This window comes from Leopardus geoffroyi, chromosome A1 (assembly GCF_018350155.1).
Source record: "Leopardus geoffroyi isolate Oge1 chromosome A1, O.geoffroyi_Oge1_pat1.0, whole genome shotgun sequence".
Classification (NCBI taxonomy): Eukaryota; Metazoa; Chordata; class Mammalia; order Carnivora; family Felidae; genus Leopardus; species Leopardus geoffroyi.
In genome coordinates this window covers 4,331,816-4,352,695 of record NC_059326.1, presented here as the reverse complement: position 1 = coordinate 4,352,695, position 20,880 = coordinate 4,331,816, and the positions used below count along the sequence as shown (strand labels likewise).

Below are 20,880 nucleotides of genomic sequence, written 5' to 3'. Positions count from 1 at the left end.
ACTTGACCAAAACCGACTCATTCAGGCCTCGCACCGTCCTTGGGAAATGGACGTTGAATAAGTTTATTTCCCAGTTTCAGCCGGGAAAGTCAAAGCGCGGAGGAGTCACGTGACTTCTTCTAACTCCTACATTTCAGCCTGCAAGTTACGTTTTTAGTCACTTTGTCTTTTTAAAAATTTGTGGTTTTGACGTGAAGTTTAAACAGTGAGGATTGTTAGTTTTAGATAATATTCAAAGGCAGTCTTCTCGGTTTCCAGATAGAAACTAGAAAAATTTTATGAACCATCTGGATGTCAGGTCTACACGATACCAGATGTTCAGGTTACTTTAATTGCTCGGAGTGTTTATCGCATTCTTGCTCTTCATCAGATCTGGAGAATTCTATAAACACAACCCAAACACCTGTCTTTCACGTCAGGCAGTGTTCGCTTTTATAATGGTCCAGCTACCTATTTCAAAGTGCGGGCACCATTTAATTGCTTTATGGCTTTGTAGAATTCAGCCTTTATGAACTCTGTTTATGTTGCACTTTCAAATATACATTCGAAGAAAATGCATGCTATCGAGAAAACCATGGCCTTACACTTGAACTTACGCTAATGCCCATGCCTATCAGTATAATTTTAAAAGGATTTCTGCGTTATTCGAAACATTTTCAAGTTATTTGAAAATTTCTGCGTTACTCAACTTCAAGTCTTTTGATTTGCCGATGTCTATAGTGGAAGCTCTGTCCTTGTGGCTTTCTTTCTGAGTAATTGTTCCAAGGGTTTTCTTTCAAAAGGAAAACCAACCTTTCCCTCCTTCCACCCTCCAAAGAGAGTAACCCCCACCGAGAGACGCAGAGGAAGAGAGAGAGAAGAGAGGGAGGCAAGTGCTTGCCAGACAGCTGCCCCTGCAGGCTTTCCTGTCCCGCAGCAGTCCCCTTGTGCGCTGCAGACACACGAGGCTGGAAAGGAAATGAACTGGGTCTGGTGTCTAGGGAGGCATACACAGTGTTCTGAAAATTGCAGTTTTCTTTCTTTCTTTTTTTTTTTTTTTCTGTTGCACATTGTTTTAAAAATGGGCTCCTGTTTTTTCTGTGGCTCTGAGGTTCTTGGTCCCAGGAGAGCATGACTCGCTGGGTAGGCAGGTAGACTCATCACTCAAATTGTCTGGTGAGCAGCAGATTAGGGTGAGACACACGCACATTGCGTTTATCTTGCTCTGCTTTTGTCATTAAAAAAAGTCGTTCCGTGCTTACGCCTTTCGCGTGTGGAAGGCCTAGCTGTAGGAATGAACCTTCTGAATTCAGATTTGTTTGTAGATTGAGGCCAAAAAAACCCCTCACACCTTAGTGGAGGTTAGAATTTAACTTTCGATTCCTGATAATTTATTCTGTTGGAATATGGACAAGACGTGGGTGAGTAATTTAGGCTCCTCTGATTTCTCTCTGCATGATCACTCATTATAGAATATCGAATGGAAAGAGCTGTAGTTAGCTATATGCTTAGATTACCACTTAGAGTGAAGCAATATTTATATTTAGGAGTTGTCTAGATTTTTCTAGGGGAGGTTTAAGCTTGACTTATAATTTGGAACCATAATTCTATATCTAGAGGAAGCCAAAAGCTGGAGGTCATTTAAATTTTTTCTTTTATCCAAACTAATCCTCCGTTCTTTTAAGTCAACAGCTGCACATTCTCTGCAAATTCCGTTTTCAAGTCAGAAAGATACATATCAGAAACATAATTGCGTGTCAGAATTTTTTCCTTTAAAATCAAGCCTTTTCTCCTTTCTTGCTTCAGGTGAACTCCACGCAAACACTAGTATTCGAGCCAGATGTCCCGGGGAGAAAGCACTTTTATCTTTACGTTAGGTTTTCTACGTGAAGTTTAGTTTTTCGGAACTTTGTGAGCTGCCGATTTCACGTGCAAACTAACGCTTTCTTCTCCTGTCGTGTTTCGATGGCCTGTGTCCTCCACTCAGAGGTGAGGGAGCCTTCTCTCCCGGTCACCTCGTCGGCCAGAACTGCCCGTGCACAGCAGCTGTTTTCTTGGTATCTGCTGACACCAGGTGTGGGAGCTGGCTGGACCCGGGCTCCAGACTCCCCAACAGCTGCGCCAGAATTCTTTGTAACGTCCCTACTCACCCGTCGCAAGAGAGTCGTTCTTCCTTCACCTCGCCCCATCTGTTTAACGTTCCGTCCCTTCTCGTCACAAAACGTGGATTCGGACCATTTCATTTCTCTCATTTTAGATATATCAGGATTCCAGGAAGAAACCACGCAGGATGTATTAGATCCAGAGGGTCACAAGTTGTAACTTTATTATTCTTCTCCTATTTCCAACCATATACTTTGCGTATATCTATAGATAGCAATGGGCCAACGTCCAGTTTTGTGGTCACAAATTTAATTTATTACGTTGTACGTAAAGAGTACCTTATAGATACAGTTCAAAAAATTTTAATATCCTTCATCACGAAAAGGATGACAGCTTTCCTTTTCATCATTAGCATGGTCTGAATTGTGGTTCAAATTACATTTCAAGCCATATACGTTTATATCTGTGAATGTTACGTATACGTAACTTACATGTACTTCTTATTCTGGTACACTTCTAACACCTTTGGCCCATTGCGTCTTAGATGTAAGGCTGGACTGCCAGAACTAAGTGGACGTTTTCATCTTGCTTAGGTCTTTTATGCCGCCCTGGATCAGATCTACCATGGGAAGCACCCCCTGACGGCATCGACCACAGACATTCTCAGGGAAACCCAGGAGAAATTTTATGGCTTACCATACGTTCCAAATACCGTGAGTCTCGCGTTTTGATCCTGCCGTGTGCCATCAAATGGTTCAGCGAGTGTCTCCGTCAGAGGGAGTAGGTTGTGGTCCCTTACCCCTTGCAGAACCTGAAATCGCTACATTTATGCCGAGGTTTTGTATGGGGCAAATGCTAGCAATTGCCTGGCTCATTTAATATCTCTAGCCATCCATTTATAATGCTTATTTTCTTCCTGCTAGCAATGTGTTTCTGGATGCCTGGGAAGGTAAGCGGTGAAAAAGGTCATTGGAGTTAGTCTATAGTTCTTTTTTGTCATTTTCCTACAATGAGAAGAATGGTTAGCGATACGAGATGAATGTGATTATCAGCCCCTAATCATTTTCACTGCAAAGGGAATTGACATTTATTGAGTACCTTGTTTGCATCAGGGATTATGATAGAGGTTTTGCGTATCTTCTCTCATTTAGTGTGGTCTGTCAGCATAGAAGGCAGGGGTATTGTTACCATTTATTGAGAACGCGCTGCCAGACTCCAGCTGGCTGCTTTGCAAGAGAACCTCTGATTTCACTCTCATAGTGCTTAGGCAGAAAAGAGGCTTTATGGAATCTCATCACTGAAAGATACAAGGGTATATCTGGTTTCAGGTAAGTTGGATCTGGTTAGTGCTTATAAAATACCGTTCGAAAAGTTCCTCTTTCTTTCCATTTCTCAGGCTTGTCCTTCTTGGGGTTCATTTCGTCCTCAGGCGGGCTGCCCTGACTAGGTGGGGCGGTGGCTGCCGGGAGGGCCTGGTTTAGATCGTCCCGGCTTAGCCAGTCTGATAGAGAGCACATTTGGAGGCGCTCTGTGATCTGTACAATGCCGAACACGTGTTGTTACGGTATTGGGTGCCAGCACCCGTGCTAAGAGGCTCGTCTGTGAACCGTAATTGTCCAGGGGATGTTCAGGTCCTGACACTCGAATTTACCACACAAGTAAAGTAATAGCGTATTTTATCATCATAATACTTCTTATCAATAGTTTTGGTCATCTGGACGCTTAATCATCTGCTCCAGTATATAATGCTAGGCATACTACGTACCTGTTTTTGACTTTATGTGTAATTTACTGTTCTAATGCTGTGTATTATTGAGCCCTGGATTGTCTGTGTTAGTGAAAATTTGTGGCAATGAGAATATTCATCAGTGGGACAAACCATAACAATTGCCTAGATTTAATAGCTTTTTCCAGTTTGCAGAACACTGCCTCATTCATGTGCTGTTGTGCTCGTGTGTTTTTTGTGCTCATTTTTTAGTCTTTGCTTAGTTTTATTTATTTTTTATAGTTGGTTTATTTTGAAACAGTGTGCACAAGCAGGGGAGGGGCAGAGACAGTGGGGGTGAGGGGGAGAGAGGGGGGGGGGGGAGGGAGGGAGGGAGGGAGAGAGAGAGAGAGAGAGAGAGAGAATCCTAAGCAGGCTTTGCACTGTCAGCAGCTCAGAGCCCAACACTGGTCTTGAACTCACGAACCATGAGATCATGACCTGAGCTGAAACCAAGAGTCAGGTGCTTAACCGACTGAGCCACCCAGGCGCCCTATTCTTTGCTTAGTTTACAGATGGATGTGATGTGAACTCCATGTAGTTATAACGTGATCAGTAAGTGATTAAATCATAGGAAGGCAAAAATTAGGAAGCGGGAAGCTTTCTAAAGCTGCAGAACTTGAGCTTGGCCGAGCTGCTTCCTCTGCCTTTCTTTATCTCCAGTTGTATGGTGACGTAGCTGTACCTGTCCTTAGAAGAGAACCCAAACTTCCCTACCGTCCAGATTCCTCTGCGTAATAATGAAATATACAAAGATGAAGTCACAGTGGCAAACAAATTCTGAATCAACTATCAGTAAATTGTTTGAATTTAAAAGAAAGGATGATGTTATTAAGCCCATTATCCTTGTCCTAGTTCCTTTTGAGAAAATACAGAGACTTATCTCTTCACTGGGATTGTCTCCCTTGTTCATTGGCAGTAGCTATGGCTTTTTGAGTAAATTGTATTTTGTTTGTTTGTTTGTTTGTGTTTTGTTTTGTTTTTAAATTTTATTTTAGACAGGGAGAGAACATGAACAGGGAAAGGGACAGAAGGAGAGAGAGAGAATCCGACAAACCATGAGGTCATGATCTGAGCCAATACCAAGAGTCAGACACTCAACTGACTGAGCCACCCAGGCGCCCCGAAGATACTCTTAACTATAGAGAACAAACTGAGAGTTACTGGAGGTGAGGTGGGAGGAGGAGGGGCTAAATGGGTGATGGACATTAAGGAGGGCACTTACGATGAGCACTGGGTGTTATATGTAAGTGATAAATCACTAAATTCTACTCCTGTTAACTAACTAGAATTTAATAAAAACTTGGAACATTAAGGGTGCCTGGGTGGCTCAGTCGGTTATATGGCTCAGTTCGTGATCTCAGTTCGGCTCAGGTCATGATCTCACGGCTCGTGGGTTCGAGCCCCCCATTGGGCTCTGTGCTGACAGCTCGGGGCCTGGAGCCTGCTTCAGATTCTGTGTCTCCCTCTCTCTCTGCCCTTCCCCCACTCACACTCTGTCTCTCTCTCAAAAATAAATAATCGTTAAAAAAAACAAAAACCTTGAAACATAAAAAAATAATAATAACTGGAAGGTTTATAACAGCACTGTTTGTAAAGGGGAAAAAAAGGAAGAGGTGGGATTCGGGAAAGAACCCAAGTGACTGTCAGTGGAAAAAATGGATAAATAATTTGTGCCATATTCATTGTCTGGAATTCATGCAGCTGAAACTGAGGGGCACAGATAATGGACTTCTCACAGGTAAACACATAAGCAGTAAAACTCTAACGAAAAGTGAAGGAATAGTAAACACAAAATTCAGAGGGTGCTAACCTCTGGAACAAGGAATGGGATTATACACGTCCTGGAAGTGTCTTGTTTCTTAAACTGATAGTGCATATAACCTTGATAGTTTTGTCATTCTCCTTATCTTAGTAGTTTATAGAAATAGTAGAAAATTGGTATGTGGAAGAGATTTCTCTACGTTAAGAGGTTATTTTGGCTGTGCCATATGTGGTAAAGAATGGATTTAGGGGGAGCAGTTGGGAAATTATTCAGGTGCTGGGGTAGAGTGGGTAGCTCGAACCAGGGAAGTGGCTGTGGAGGTGGAAAGATTGAAATGGGTGTGAGAACAGTGTAGAAGGCAGGCTCCATGAGGCGCAGTGGTCGGCTGGACGCGGAGGTCAGGGGGTGGAGAATGAGTGTGAGTTCGTCACGAGCATTGACCCGGGAGGGGGACTTGAGAGCATCCCGCCATGCAGGCTGGAAGAGGGATGGTTTCCCTACAGACTTATCTCTAGGGATATTTCACTGCAGTGAATCCTTTTATTCCCTCCAATGAAACCATGAGAACAGGAGAATATAATTTGAACACCAACCTACAGAGTATTCATAATATCGATAGAACTGCACAGATTATATGCATGTAATGTGGTCTAAACTTTTAGACGGTGATTATGTATGTGTCTGTACTAGTGTCTCTCCAAGCGCATTAATACCTTGAGAATAAAGTGTCCCATCAGCTACGTTTGAGGAATACTTGTTTAAATAATGTTGAGTGGGCTTCTCAGGATCTGTGATGTGCTAATGAACATTGAGTCTCTCGTGCTTTGTTTGAAAGCTTACTAATGACCACAGAACTCTGCCTGGTTCATTTCTAGACATTAGCCCCGTGTAGATCATGTTTTGGCAAACTCTGCTCTTCTGATAACGCGACTATGGAACACGGGCAGCTCCAGCCGTATCCCGCAATAAATAATGGGTGCTTATTTTTCGAGTGAATAGACTTATTACGTCAGCAGTTTATTGATACTTATGACCTAGCTCTAGTGCTGTATATAATGTATAGACAAATGTGATTTGTAATTTTCTTGCTATTCTAACAGTAGTTTGCTAGGGGCCCAAAAGCTGGTTGTAAACAGAGAGCAGTTTTACAGCGTATCCAACGGACTAGTCTTGTACTATTCGGAGCCTGATGTTTGGTTTTGATATTAATGACCATCTCTTCTCAGAACATTCTGTTCCCAGATGATTGTGTATCACCTGCATTATTTACTCAGAGAGTGGAAGATGCTGCATTTTTGTTTTTATAGGATTCCAAGTTTATGTTTTTACACTGTCGCTCATCCCTCTGAAGCAGTTGAGAGGCAGTCATGTCTGGGAGCGTCTGGGTCAAAACCTATCTCTAGCCTTGTGACCGTTCATTTCTGTCCTTGTGAGTACTTTTCAAGTTCAAAGCATGAACAACTGACTCTGCTGACAGACCGCAGTTTTCCAAGATTTGTTAACGACTCATTTGTATCTCGCTCGGTTGAACTACCTTTGTGGACTTTGTTGGTGAAGCCGTGTCTCACACGCAGCTATCCTGGGAATAAAAGAATTCTCTGAATAAATCTTGCCGCCAGTGAGGCCTTCTTTGTCCTTTACCACCTCATGTTGAAAACAGTGATGAGTACAGAATAAGAAAGTCCTGAGCACCTGAAAACGTCACAATAAGTATATCTGAGGAGATTGTCTTTCTTGTCCATTCATAATTTAAAGTTTGCTGTCTTGAATAAAGCTAAAATATACAAGACTTATTCTAGGAAAGCACTTACTGGGATTGAATGACATGTTGATATCCGCTCACTATTCTTGTTAGAACAAACACCAACAAAGAATGTGAAAAGAAAGGACGCCTGGGTGGCTCAGTCAGTTGAGCATCCAACTCTTGATTTTGGCTCAGGTCATGATCCCAGGGTCAAGGGATCGAGTCCCATATCAGGCTCCAGGCTGACCGTGGAGCCTAAGATATTCCCTCCCTCCCTCCCTCTCTCTCTCTCTCTGTCTCTCTCCCCACTCCCCTCCTGCCTCTCTCCCTCCCTCCCCCCTCCCTCCCCCCTCCCTCTGCCCCTCTCCTCTGCTCATGCTCTCTCTCTCTCTCTCTCTCAAAAAAAATTTTAGGGGGGTGCCTGGGTGGCTCAGTTAAGCGTCTGACTCTTGATTTTGGCTCAGGTCATTTTCTCATAGTTTCATGAGTTCTAGTCCCATGTCGGGCTCTGCACTGACAGCACAGAGCCTGCTTGAAATTCTCCGTTTCTCTCTGCCCCTCCCTTGCTTGCCCTCTCTCTTTCTAAAATAAAAAAAAATTTAGTTAAAATTAGTTTTAGTTAAAATTAATTTTTAGTTAAAATACAGATACAGATGGAACTATAAGCTATGATCACAGACTGCACTGAGCAGGGAGAATTTGCTGAGTAAGATGAAGGGAAATTTAGAAGACAACTGAGGGGAATATTTAAGCATGGGCACAGTGGATCAGCCAGTGTGGTTGGATAAGATCTTCTAATTGGAACAGCTTTTTTTTTTCTAATGTTTGTTTATTTTTGAGAGAGAGAGAGAGAGAGAGAGAGACAGAGCACAAGTGGAGGAGGGCCAGAGAGAGAGGGAGACACAGAATCCAAAGCAGGCTCCAGGCTCTGAGTTGTCAGCACAGAGCCCGATGCAGGGCTGGAACTCACGACCTGTGGGACAATGCCCTGAGCTGAAGTCGTACGCTTAACCGGCTGAGCCACCCAGACCCCCCCCCCCCACCCCGCCGACCCTGAACAGCTTTTTTTTCAAGTACCAGCAAAAACCAAAATTTTAAACGTACTATTTTCCGTTTCTGCTACTATTAAAACAATATAATGCTCTGCTCTTTTCTATTATTTTAGGGTTACGTTGACTGTAGTAGCTTAGAACATGCTTTATAGAACATCTAATTTGGGTGTGTGTTCTGCATTCCCAAATAAACAGACTAATAAATGAACTTTTAGCATACAGTTTATGTGTAATTTGAGGGCTTCCCTTCCTGAAATTGCTCAATTTCTAGAGCCAATTCTTACCCTGACATTGCTGATGTCATGACAATGGAAAGTAACCTGTAATTTACCAGTTGGGAGATGGTGTGCAAGCAGTGGTAAACCCACTTGTTCACACAGCGGGCTCATCCCAGACGGACTTTCAAACTGACCTGTTAACCATGGGGAAGGACATGAAATCAACATAGTGGGAGAGTGCAGAGAGATTTTGAGAGTACTTTTACCGTGTTTATTTTACTGTATGGAGTTTTTTTTTTTTTTTTTTTTTAAGTCTCAAAAAGAAGAAAAATAAGCAGAAACACAATGAGAAAACGGCCTTGCTACACACGGTTTGGGTGTGGAGACTGATTTATTGCCATTAGAGTTCATTCTCTTTCCTGTTTACTTGATAGGCAGTCTCGAAGGGCTTCTTTCTTCAAAATAAGTAAGTGAGTGAGTCGGTATATTTGTGTAGAAATCCCTGTGGATAGCTGACACTTGTGCGTCCAGATTAAAAATCATGTTTAAAAATGTCCAATTTTAAGTGTATACTTCAGAAGTTTCCAGAGGAGATTACATAATTTTAATTTAAAATTACATTACAGCTTAGTGACCTCACATAGACTCAAGTGTTCATGATTTTATTTTAAAAGCTTTAATTTTTAGAAAAACTGGTAAGTCATGACGGTAAGAAATAATAGCGCTCGTAAGTGATTTCTACCATCTCGATTAAAATGGCAGTCACGTTTTTTTCCAGTTACTTTTAAAGTAAGGCCGATAAGAGAAACTGATCATATGGGAGGCTTTATTTAGAAATCTGAGGGCTGCTTTCGACCTATTCTTAACCTCACACCTGTTCAGAGGTTGGTTTAAAGAATGGCATAAAGGTCTCTCTTTTTAATGTGGGGGAAAAAAAAAAATACTACCTGAAAACGATAGAAGTAGAGCCCCCGAGTGGTTGAAAGTCCATCATTCTCTCTCCAGAGACTTCAACCTCATTTATTTAATAAAAATCTTCATTCCTCCCATTTAGTTTTTTTTTCTTCTTCTTCCTGGGGAAGCAGTTCTATTTCCTCCCTTTTCTTACGTGCTAGCTCTTTTGCAAGTGGAAAAACAGTTCCAGAAAGCGAAGGTATTAGCCAGGTATCACACTAGTTTGGAGTATTTGTTGTTGCTAAGCAAATGTTAGATTAAACAAAACAATATTTATTTTTTGCTTATCTGGAATACAAAGACCATGTGGTGCGTATCTAAAAAAAAACCTAAGTAGTTAATTGCATGTTAAATTCCTTTCCTCTTTGGCTGCATAAACAACTGAGAAAATATTTACCTTCTCTGTCATGCTAGATTTATTTACGACTTTGTAACTAAAACACAGAAGTGTTATAAATTGAAACTTTAATCTCATGATTGACTCATTTTCTAAAAATTTATATGGTTTCAGTCTGTGGGACAGCTGCAACTCTAGATTTCACTGATTTAAAACACGGGGAAATTATAGGACTACCCGGGCTGTTTTTATAATAGAGCTCTTTGGGCCAAGTCACCGGCTTTCATTTTTGTCTTGGTTTTCACGAATAGAGCTATACTTTTTTTTTGTTTTTTTTTTTAACCCCCTGCAAATTTACATGCGTTAGATATAATGAAATGAAAATCCAGGATATTAGGAGCTTTTCCTAGAGCAAGTAAACTGTATATTTTAAATGATGCACATGTGTCTTTTAGATTTTAGGCAGTTTACGTTTCAGGAAGTGGCTTCTCTGGTGATTCTCTAAGTAAATTATGTTCTCATCCATGGCAAATATGAGCTGTGAGCAGGACGCGGGGACCTCACTATTATTCATGGAATGACAGTACCCAGAGGGGCTTGCTACAATGTCTTTTTACCTCTGTGCCTTGTGACCCACAGAGAAGCCAAGGGCAACATTAGTAAGGTAAGGAAGGCTCCCCTTGAGTGATATTAACTTTATGTTTTAATTATATTTTGAGTAGGAGTATATGCACATGCCTGAAAACCGTAAGATGTAAAAACGTGAAAGGGTCCATGTGTAACGTCCCTCCTGTGCTCCCGTCCCCCTGGCCGTGCTCCCGTCCCCCTGGCCGTGCTCCCATCCCCCTGGCCCTCCGCCTCTGTCCATAGGGGTCCCTGGTGTTCCTGTTGTCTCTCACATACTGACCTGGAGTGGAAATCGCTTCTGTGAGATACAAAGATACATCGAATCCGCAGTCTCGGTGACGACCTTCCCTCACCGCGTCTCCTGCCCTGTCTCCCAGATGGGTGGATGCTAGCCTGGGCAGTTACAGTTCTCTTAACGAGTGTCCCCTGACCGACTTTCCCTCTCTCAAATCCACACAGCTATCTGGGAGATCTTTTCTAAATGCACATTCGCTTATAACACCCCTTCCCTTAAAACCCCTCAGTGCCTTCCACTGCTCTTGAGCCAAAGGCCGAAGACCTGTGTCGCCCACGGGTTCCCGCGGGGCCTGGTCAGCCCAGCCTTGTCCAGCTGAACACAGCCTCCTTTCTTTGGCTCCAGGTTCTTGGCACTCACTTCCCTCTGCCTGGAGCACGTTCTCCTGTCTTCTCACTCTGCTCCGCTGGGAATGTCACTCCCCCAGAGCTCGCCGGTTCCTCTGTCGCCCACCCTCACAGAACCCAGTTCTTTCCCTGCGTGTCGATCATCCCGGTTCCTGATTTCTCGAGGTCATTTGATTACTTTCTGTCTTCCCGGGGGGAGTGACATTCACATAGCAGCAGGGCCCATTTCTGATCCGTTCATTATTCCTTCAGGTCACTTGTGCATGGTAGTGCCCAACAAAGGTTAATAGAAGGCGTTTTGTTTTGTTACCGTCTTACTGAGGCGGAACTTACATGAGATACACAAATCTTAGTACACAGCTCCAAGAAATCTTACATCGGTGTATACCTGTCTCATTGCTACCCAGGTCAAGATATACACCGTTTTCAGCACCTGCTTTTCGGAGGCCCCTGCAACCTGCCAGTCAATATTCCTTCAATATACCTTCCCCACAAGGTAACCACCAGCTTTGCCTGTTTCGAACCTGAGCTAAGTACCACCGTGTGTTAGGTACTCTTTTGAGCGTAGCGTCTTCTATACGGCATCGTGTCTGTGAGGTCCATGCATCTTGTTGCGTGGTTTAGTGACCTATTCTTTTCCATTGCTTTGAAGTATTCCATTTTTTTTTTTAAACGTTTATTTTTGAGACAGAGACCGAGCATGAATGGGGGAGGGGCAGAGAGAGGGAGACAAAGAATCTGAAACAGGCTCCAGGCTCCGAGCCGTCAGCACAGAGCCCGACGCGGGGCTCTCGAACTCACGGACTGCGAGATGGTGACCTGAGCTGAAGTCGGCCGCTTAACCGACTGAGCCACCCAGGCGCCCCGAACTATTCCATTTTTAATATGCCACAGTGTACTAATGTGTTCCACTATTGACTGACATTTGAGTTATTTCCCTTCTGGGGTTATTGTGCATAAAGTTCCTGCGAATAGTCCTGTATATATCTTTTGATGGACGCAAGCATTCATGTCTGTTGAGTATGTAGCTAGGAGTCGTTTGGGGTATACTTTAGCTTTACTGCAGCTCTCGCCAAACGGTTTTTCAAAATAATTCTCCGGGGTTTGCACACCAACAGGCAATGTTCGGATGCACCGTTTGTTCCACGTCCTGTCCAATACTTGATATTGTCAGTCCTTTTACTTTTAGCCACTTTGGGAGGATGGAGCCATATCACATTGTGGTTTTAACGTGTACTTTTCTCATGACTAAGAACTCCGGGCACTTCTTTGTATGTTTATGGGCCGCTTGAATGTCCCCTTTGTGTCAGGATTTTGGCTCGGATGTGGATGAGTAGGAAGCCATCCGAAGGTTTCAGGTAAAGGTCAGATAGAATTTGGAGCATGAGAGAGGGAGAAGAGTCAAGAGTGATTGCAAGGGTTTTGGCCCGAGTGGCCAAAAGGAAAGCGTTGCCTTTAACGTCGAGAGGAGACTGTGGGAAGGCTAGGTCCTTGGGGCAATCAGGAAACCAGTTTTAGGAGTACCTAGTATGAGATGCCACTAGTAAAGCAAGAGAAGTTGTCACGTAGGCTGGTGGATATACAAGTCCAAAGTTCAAAGGAGCGGTCTGTGCTGGGGATAGGGATTTGCAGTTATCCACACATAGATTATATCAAAGCCAACGGACTGGGTGAGATCTTATCTGCCTCCTCTTAGCTCCTCTTATCTTCTCTTCCGTTTAGAGAAGGATAGTAGGTTAAAAAGAGATGGAAGAAATTACAAATGAAAATACAGATGAATGGATTTGACCACAAAAATTTTAATTTCTCTCAGGAAACATGAATAAAATTCACAGACAAGCATACTGGTTTTCAAAAATTGCAACACTTAATGACAAATGGTTTATATTGTTGCTGCATAAAGAGCGCATACAAATACAAATAAAAAACGGGCAGAACAACAACAACAAAATCCCGACACTCCCCCCAAAGGAAAATAGGCATAGAAGTCACAAAAGAAGACAATGCAAATAGTTAATGTAGATCTACAAAAAATTGTTTGACTTTCCTGGCGCGCAAAAGTATGCAAATGGAAATAACAGCAAAATGACACGTTCGCTTATCATATGACTCCATATTCTATTAAAAGACAACACTAGTGATTGTATTGATACACCGATGTAGATATTTTTATTTTTGTTTCTAGGAGGAGGAATGGGTTTGGCAGGAGGGATCAAGAACATGGAAGTCTACAAAAGCCATTAATGTAGCGCTGAGGAATTTATTCTGAAGATATACATAGAAAACCCAGTAAAGCTGGACACCTGCTAATTAGCACATCTACAAGAAATTGGAGTCCAACATTGGAGGAAAGGTTAAGCAAACCGTATTGTACCCTGTGCTTGTCATTAGGCCTGCCCACTTAGCACTGCGCTATCTCTGACACGTGGTAGAATTGCTCTGTGCAGTTAGTTGTGGCCACGTGACTTGATCTGGCCAAAGAAATCGGGCAGAAGTGATGGGGCTCATTGCTGGGCTGCAGCAGGTAAGAGCCCCTGCGCACTTGTCCACATTTCCTCCCTGTTGGCCCAGCAACCAGTGACCTTCCGGGTGGTGGAGACTCAAAGCCTGGGTGCCTAAGTGCTGCTGACGTGAGAGGAGTCCGCTCCCCCGAGACAGATGTGTCGTCTGCCCAAGGAACAGATCTTTGCTGTTGGAAGCCACTGACACGGTAGGATTCATGTTACTGTCATCGTCACTTAGTATATCCTGACTCATAGAGGCCACACGATGAAATAATATACAGCTGTTAACGTTCACAAAGAATTCTTAATATCAGGTTAGTGAAAAGCATCTAATAAAATCATAGGTAGTGTGATTTTTGTCTTTTGAAAACCGAAGGGAGCTTTCACATTAACAACCGTTTATCACAGTCACGGATTACGGGTGAGTGTCAATTTCCTTTTTGTATTTTTCATTCCGATTTTTCTTTAAGGAGCACAGACTCCTTGTAAAGTTGGAAGGGCAGACGTGCACACACACAGACACACATAGCTTCAGTTGGCTTCCGGTGACACAGGCATTCATTCAGTTCTTTCTGTGCCATTGAAGACATAAAGGCCATTGAAATGTCAGCGACCATATGGCCCTTCCTTTCCTCAGAGCCCAGCTGAGATGAAGAAGCAGGGCTGAGCCTGGATTAGGTTCAGAAGAGAAGCTCCTTCTCCCCATGGCATGAGTTCTGGATATAAAATTCACCACTCCTGAGCCTGAATACTTCCCCTCCCTTCTTCGAGAGATCTTGGAGGTTGGGAATACAGACTCTCTTGTCCCGGAAAAGGTACCTTCTAAAAGAGATGACTTTCGAGGTGATGCCCAGCGTCTTCACAGCACCGAGCAGTTTTTCACTGCAGGGTACCGTGCGAAAGTACCATGGCAGAGAACGTAAAAGAGAGAGAAAGTGTGTTCTTCACCTGGACAAAAGTTACACGGACGTTAATAAATGAAAATGAATGGATTTCTTTGCAACCGAGTCCGTAATGTGATTCTCTTACTTCCCCAGATCACCTTGAAGTCCCAGGTGTCTTTACTAGGATTAAATTCAATCCTCGATAAAACGTAGTTTAGACTTGGCTCATTCTTGTTCATCATCTTCCAAGGGCCTTTCTTGCTGTGTGCCAGGCACAATGTGTTGATCCTACGTGCAGAGCAGACAGTAGGCTGGACTCCTATCTATGTGCCAAACTGAGGCCACCCCCGCGCCCGCCCCTTGCGTTTTCCCAGGCTCCGTCTGGTATTCACCCTTTCTCCTCTTGGCTCTGAGACTGTGCCCCAGAACCCTAACTCCTATCCCTAGCTCTTGTTCAAGGTTCTGAACCCAGTTTTCGATATTGTAGAAGAACTACAGTTAACTATGGATGCGTATGTCTTGTCCATTTGACTATTGTAGCCTTAAAATAAATCCCTCAGGGTGAAATTGCGTAGCTAGAAGATACCTGTAGAGTTTATGTTCTGGTACACGTCGCAAAGTTAAAATCCAGATGGCTTTTCCTTGATGACCCCAGTTATGGATTTGATTTTAGTTTTTGCCAATCTGATAGACCACACACACTTTGATTTATTTCTTCTTGCAATTCTTTGATTACCGGTGAAACCGACAGCTTCCCCTGTGGTGTCTTGCCATCCAGTAGGAATTGAATTTTGTCTATTTTTGTCATTTTCCCGTCTTCACGTTCATCTTTTTGTTCCTCGTTTTCATAGGGTCGTCAGCCTTTTAGTCTGTTTGTCATAATTTTGTCCTCCCATTTTGTTATTTATCTTTCAGCTTCTTTTATGATTTTTTTTTTTTTTTAACACTTAGAAGGTTTTATGTCTGTTACTTAGCTTGATGGCAATAAATGTTGTTTTGAGTTAAATCTTTTAGACTTTTCTTTCAGTTTTTTGTCAGCCTTCAAGAGAGCTTTCTGGCCTAACTGCATTCAACTTTCTGTCCACATTTTCTTCTCGTACTCTTGTGGTTTTATTTTTCATGTTTCAATCTTTGACTGTTTAAGTTTGTGGCAGTGTTAAGGGCTGAGATTGGAACCGGCTTTCGTTTCTCTAGTTGGTTTTTGAATAACCCGTTTTTCCCTACTGACTTGAAAAGATGCCCTCTGTGAGATGCAAAGTTTTCCTGCACGACAAGGTTTGTTTCTAGGCTTTCCATCTCACGGGTTCTTGCCCAGACTGGATAATCATTTGTGGAAGTTTGGGTGTTTGTTGTTGGTTGTTTATTAATAGAGATGCCTTTGTTCCTCTCTTTACGTCATCTACCCATTCCCGTCACCGTGTTGCACATTTATAACATTCTTACTGGAAGTCCCTCCTGTATCTTATTACATGAATTCCTGTTTTAAGATTTTTTTTCTGTTGTGAATGGATATTATATATCTCCCAGCACCTTTTTCCAGCTAGTCTCCATTGGTACATAGAAGTTCTTTATTTTCGTTTTTTACTTTTGTGGCTGACAGTCTTGATGAACAACTGAGTGTTTTCAATACTTATTTACCAGGTTTTAGGGATTTTCCAGATATGTTTCTATATATGTTTATCTATTTATCTACATCTATATGGATATAGACAGATATACATACAGGTACATATTTATATAGATACATATCCCGCAGCACACGTAAGTAATACTTTTGCCGCCCCTTTCCAATTTTTATGTGTCCGTGTGTCCTTGACTGGTGCGGTGGCTGAACTTTCAAAATAATGCTAAATGGTAATAGGGAAGTTGAGCATACTTGTTTGGTTTATGGTTTTAACGAAATGTTTTAGGTTTCGCCTGTGATTTGAAAGAGGGCCAGAGCGTGTGAGGGCCAGAGAAGAGAATACTCCAGGATAGTCACATCTTCAGATTACAAAGGTAGGAGTGAGAAGGTTCCGTGAGGAAGTAGGAGGTCCGCAGCTGACGTTCTGTGTAGGGGAAGGAGTCTGAGTGAAGGCGTCTCCCCCGTGGAGGGCCAGGTTGACTCTGCCTGGGAGACGGTGCAGGAATAAGGTGGGTGCGAGGCTTCAGGATCAGATGGCCTAGAGCCAGGCTTAAGCATCAGATCTTCATCTGTAAGATGGTGATATCGAACCCACTATGGTTATCGTAAGAGTGAGAGAATATTTGTCAAAAGCACTTAGCCCAATGCCCGGCACATAGTAAATGCAAAACAGATGTTAAACATTATTAGTATTGTGAGTGTAGTAAGTGATCACTGAAAGGGGACATTTTTTTAAAATTTGGACGTAGTTGACACAGAATGTTACGTTAGTTTCGGGTGTACGACAACACAGTGATTCAACGCGTTTGTACGTGACCCTGTCCTCATCACAAGTGTAGCTCCTGTCACCATACGACACTACGACAGTACCATCGACGGCGTTCCCTGCGTTGGCTTTTTTATTCAAAAGGAGGGATTTAAATGATCAAAAATGGCATTTGAGGAAGAAAATCGCATCACTTGCATGTAGGATGGGTAACAGGAAAGGCAAATGAACCCATGAAAATAGATGGGAATCTCGTGTGTGGGCCACCTTCTTTTGTCGGTGACCTTTGAGGGTGATCCCTGTTCCCGAAAGACAGCCGGAGGCCCCCCGAGGTAAGACGCGGCTGGTTGCTTGAGTAGCGCTATGGTGGCTTTGCGCCTTTCTAGCTTCTCTCCATGCCCATATGTGGTTATTGACGTGTGAGAATAGCTTATCTTGGTGTCTTTTCCACCTCTTTATATATTTAATAATGACGGAAGCGAGGACCCAGCTCATTGCTCGCTTTAATATGCGTTATTTTCAGATTCTTAACTTACTGATGGTGTAGTCATTCTTTTTACACGTGTATATTTTTATGTGTCTCGGGGAGGCTTTGAAATACTTGCTGATTTATGGAGAGTGAAAACTCAACCAAACTTTCTCGGCACACTTAGGAAAACTCAGACTCTTAAAAGCTAAAATCAAACAATATTTGAGATGATTTATACAATTTCAGCAATCACTTTTTTCCACTTAAGCCCAAGTACAGTCTAAACAACCCTTCCCCACTGCTAAGTCCTTTAAACGAGAGCAGTGGAGGTCTATAAATCAAACGGTAGTTTACATTTGTTTCACAACCACTTTTTCCAACCTGTTTTCCCTCTTAAAACTTAGTATATTCTCCAAAATGTTCAGCCAGTCCTATATTGAGATTAAATTAAAGTGAACAAAGAAATGTACAAAAAGATTTTGGAGAATAATAGATGGCCACAGTTTAGAAAGGCACAGTATTGAAAATGAGTAGAGTAATGCTAGACGCTGCTGAGCTGGCTCGTTTTAAATAAGAGAATTCAGCCGTGAGCGGGTTTGTCTCCATCGTGAGGAATCAGCACAGTCACCGTGGTGAAGTTATCTCAGATTAGTCTGCTGGCACCGATCCTAAGAATCCACAGGGCACTTTAATCCTAATTATGTTTAATAACCTCTTATTTTGAATTAAAACTTCATAATATTCATTCCACATATTCGTGAGTGGCAAACATAGTTCTCATGTGCCCTCCAGCCAGCTTCCCCAGGGACGGTATCCCCCCCCATAACCAGAGTGCGCGCGGTTGGATCCAAGAAACGAGTACTGACACCGTGCTGTTCATTCCGTGTCGTGAATTACTTCGACATCCTGTATTTGCTCGTGATGAGTACCTCTGAAGCTTATTGTCTTTTCTTTCTCAGGGTGGGACATCTCAGAGTGGTTAGCTAAAAGTAGTTCATAATTTTAATCTACAGCCTACGACTCCTTTTGTTCTGTGTAGATGATAAGCAGAGTTCACGAGCTCCGTGAACACAGGACCGATAGAAGCAGAGTCAGTAGAGACCGGCACATCATTTGAGAGCCTGCATCCTGATTATACATAATGTTAGAAAACACATCAAAGTGCTAAATGCAGAGAGGCACAGAGGTGATTTATCTCTTCATAAACTACTTTCCTGCAGGTAAAATCTAGCATAGGCTGTGAAAGCACCCATCTTAAGCTTTCTCATCTGCTGGCGTATCCTTGGCTTCTCTCTCTACTTAGAGTAGTGCTGGTTTCCTTACCTGCGTCCTTGAACCATTAATGTATTGACTTTCAAGCATTTTGACCAAGCCCACAGGAAGGAATGCATTGTATTATGATGATGATACAAATATACGTATGTACGTTTAGGGGTGTGTGTGTGTAAAAGTGAAGTTTAGTACCACGGACTAAAAGTTATCCTAACTATGTGCATGGTGGTCCAGTATTTTCTGTTCTGCATTTTCACTTTTTAAATGCTGGTCACAGGGGCGCCTGGGTGGCGCAGTCGGTTAAGCGTCCGACTTCAGCCAGGTCACGATCTCGCGGTCCGTGAGTTCGAGCCCCGCGTTGGGCTCTGGGCTGATGGCTCAGAGCCTGGAGCCTGTTTCCGATTCTGTGTCTCCCTCTCTCTCTGCCCCTCCCCCGTTCATGCTCTGTCTCTCTCTGTCCCAAAAATAAATAAACGTTGAAAAAAAAAATTTTAAATGCTGGTCACAACCTACTCTATTGGTTTCACAAACCACTAGTAGATAAGGGCCCCACAGTTTGAGAAACACCACGTTCATTTATCTTGCCCCCCCCCCCTTTTTGCCTCTTCTACCCTCCTTTTCCAAATCAACCATAAAACCTTTCTTAGAAACAGAGATTTTGCAACTAAATTACTGAGAAATAAAACTACAGCTCCTATTTAATCCCAACAGTATCATCTCTCCTCACGGGGGTTAATTCATTTGACAGACATCGTCTTTGGGGAAGAAGGGTATGTATAAATAAGCTAGTGTGAAAAATGATGCATTGTGATGCTGTGAGCACTCTGTTACAGACACAGAGGTGTTTAATCGTGCCTCCTGGCGTCAGAAATGGCATTTTATCTCTGCTTAGTTCACTCCAAGTCAGGTTTTACCTCAGGTTGAGGCAGTGTAGCGGGGAGGGAGAGGGGGCCAGGGGAAGTATGATGGGGACAGACGATGGTGAGGGAATATGCTTGTCTCGGGTTGCCTGACGACAGGCATGGGAGGTATGGGAGCAGGGGCTGGGGGCTGGGTGTTGAAAATGGAACTAGGATCAAACACTAAGGAGTCCTGTGTGTCTGCACAGAGGCTTATACATGATCCTGGAGGGAAAGGGGAGACCCTGGAGGTTTGACGTTTGTAAGCAGAGTAGTGACACAGGCAGGGATCAGCTATAGGGGAGAGTGGAGGTTTCAGTATTGAGCGTGGGTTGGAGGGCAGAAACATTGAAGGCAGGGGTAATAATAGATGCGAACAAATACAAAAAATACCGTGGATTTTACCAGATAAGATACTGGAAAACGTGCATTTTTACTTGTAAAAATGATCTCCTTGATCATTTCGATAACATTTCACTGTCTCCTGCCTCAGCAGTGCATTCACAGATCTTTTCATTAATATCTTTTACCCAGCATTTTAGTTGTTTCATTTGGGACCGTTACTGGAAGTATCAAACTGAAGCCCCTCTGTCCGGCTTCTCCCTTCCTTCCTTCCTTCCTTCAATTATTCCTATTCAGCGTTTGCTCTGTGTTCCATTCTGGGAGATTACCTTGCAGTTTTTTTTCCTTGCTACCTTTTTCACTACTGTTATTTCAGTTTTAGCTTTGTTTTTTGCTTTTCACAATTATGGTTTTACTGCCAGTAGCTGCTGCTGCTTTTTCATAGCACCTTGATCTTGTTTAACGAATGTGATTCTTTTCGTCAGTGTATGTATATGTGTATGTACACACACACCCACACATAGCTCCTGCCTTAAAGGTCTTACAGTCTAGACAGAAGATGATAAAGGTCTAAATCCAGGCATTGGTGTTAGGCATCTGCATAAGGGAAGAAATACAAGAAATCTATTGAGATACAAATTTTCAGGACCTGAGGGTACATCGAAGGTAACTGGAGATGAGGAATCAAGAGGCAGAGCTGATCCTCAACCAGAACAAAAGCATCTAGGAAAAACCCACAGTTCACAGTCAGTGCTGAAAGTCTGAAAGCTTTCTCCTAAGACAGGAACAGGACAGTATTGGCTGCCATCACCACTTCTATTGAATATTATACTAGAGGTTTTGGCCAGAGCAAGAAGGTCTTGGCAAGAAGAAGGAATAAAAGAAAGGCATTCAGGCTGGAAAGGAGGAAATAAAATTACTTCTGTTGCAAATG

The 20,880-nt window shown here is 42.9% G+C and overlaps 1 protein-coding gene across 6 annotated transcripts in view; it reads left to right on the top strand.

The window, feature by feature from the left end:
• Positions 1-20,880, top strand: part of LOC123586716 (mitochondrial intermediate peptidase) — a 194,979-nt gene that overhangs the window by 84,877 nt on the left and 89,222 nt on the right. For 5 of the 6 annotated variants that reach the window (XM_045456167.1, XM_045456338.1, XM_045456460.1 and 2 more), the window contains exon 16: positions 2,676-2,795. In XM_045456167.1, the coding sequence (XP_045312123.1) occupies positions 2,676-2,795 (120 nt within the window). Of the gene's footprint in view, positions 1-2,675; positions 2,796-13,371; positions 13,897-20,880 lie in introns of all 6 variants that reach the window. The other variant, XR_006706993.1, reaches the window with a different exon arrangement.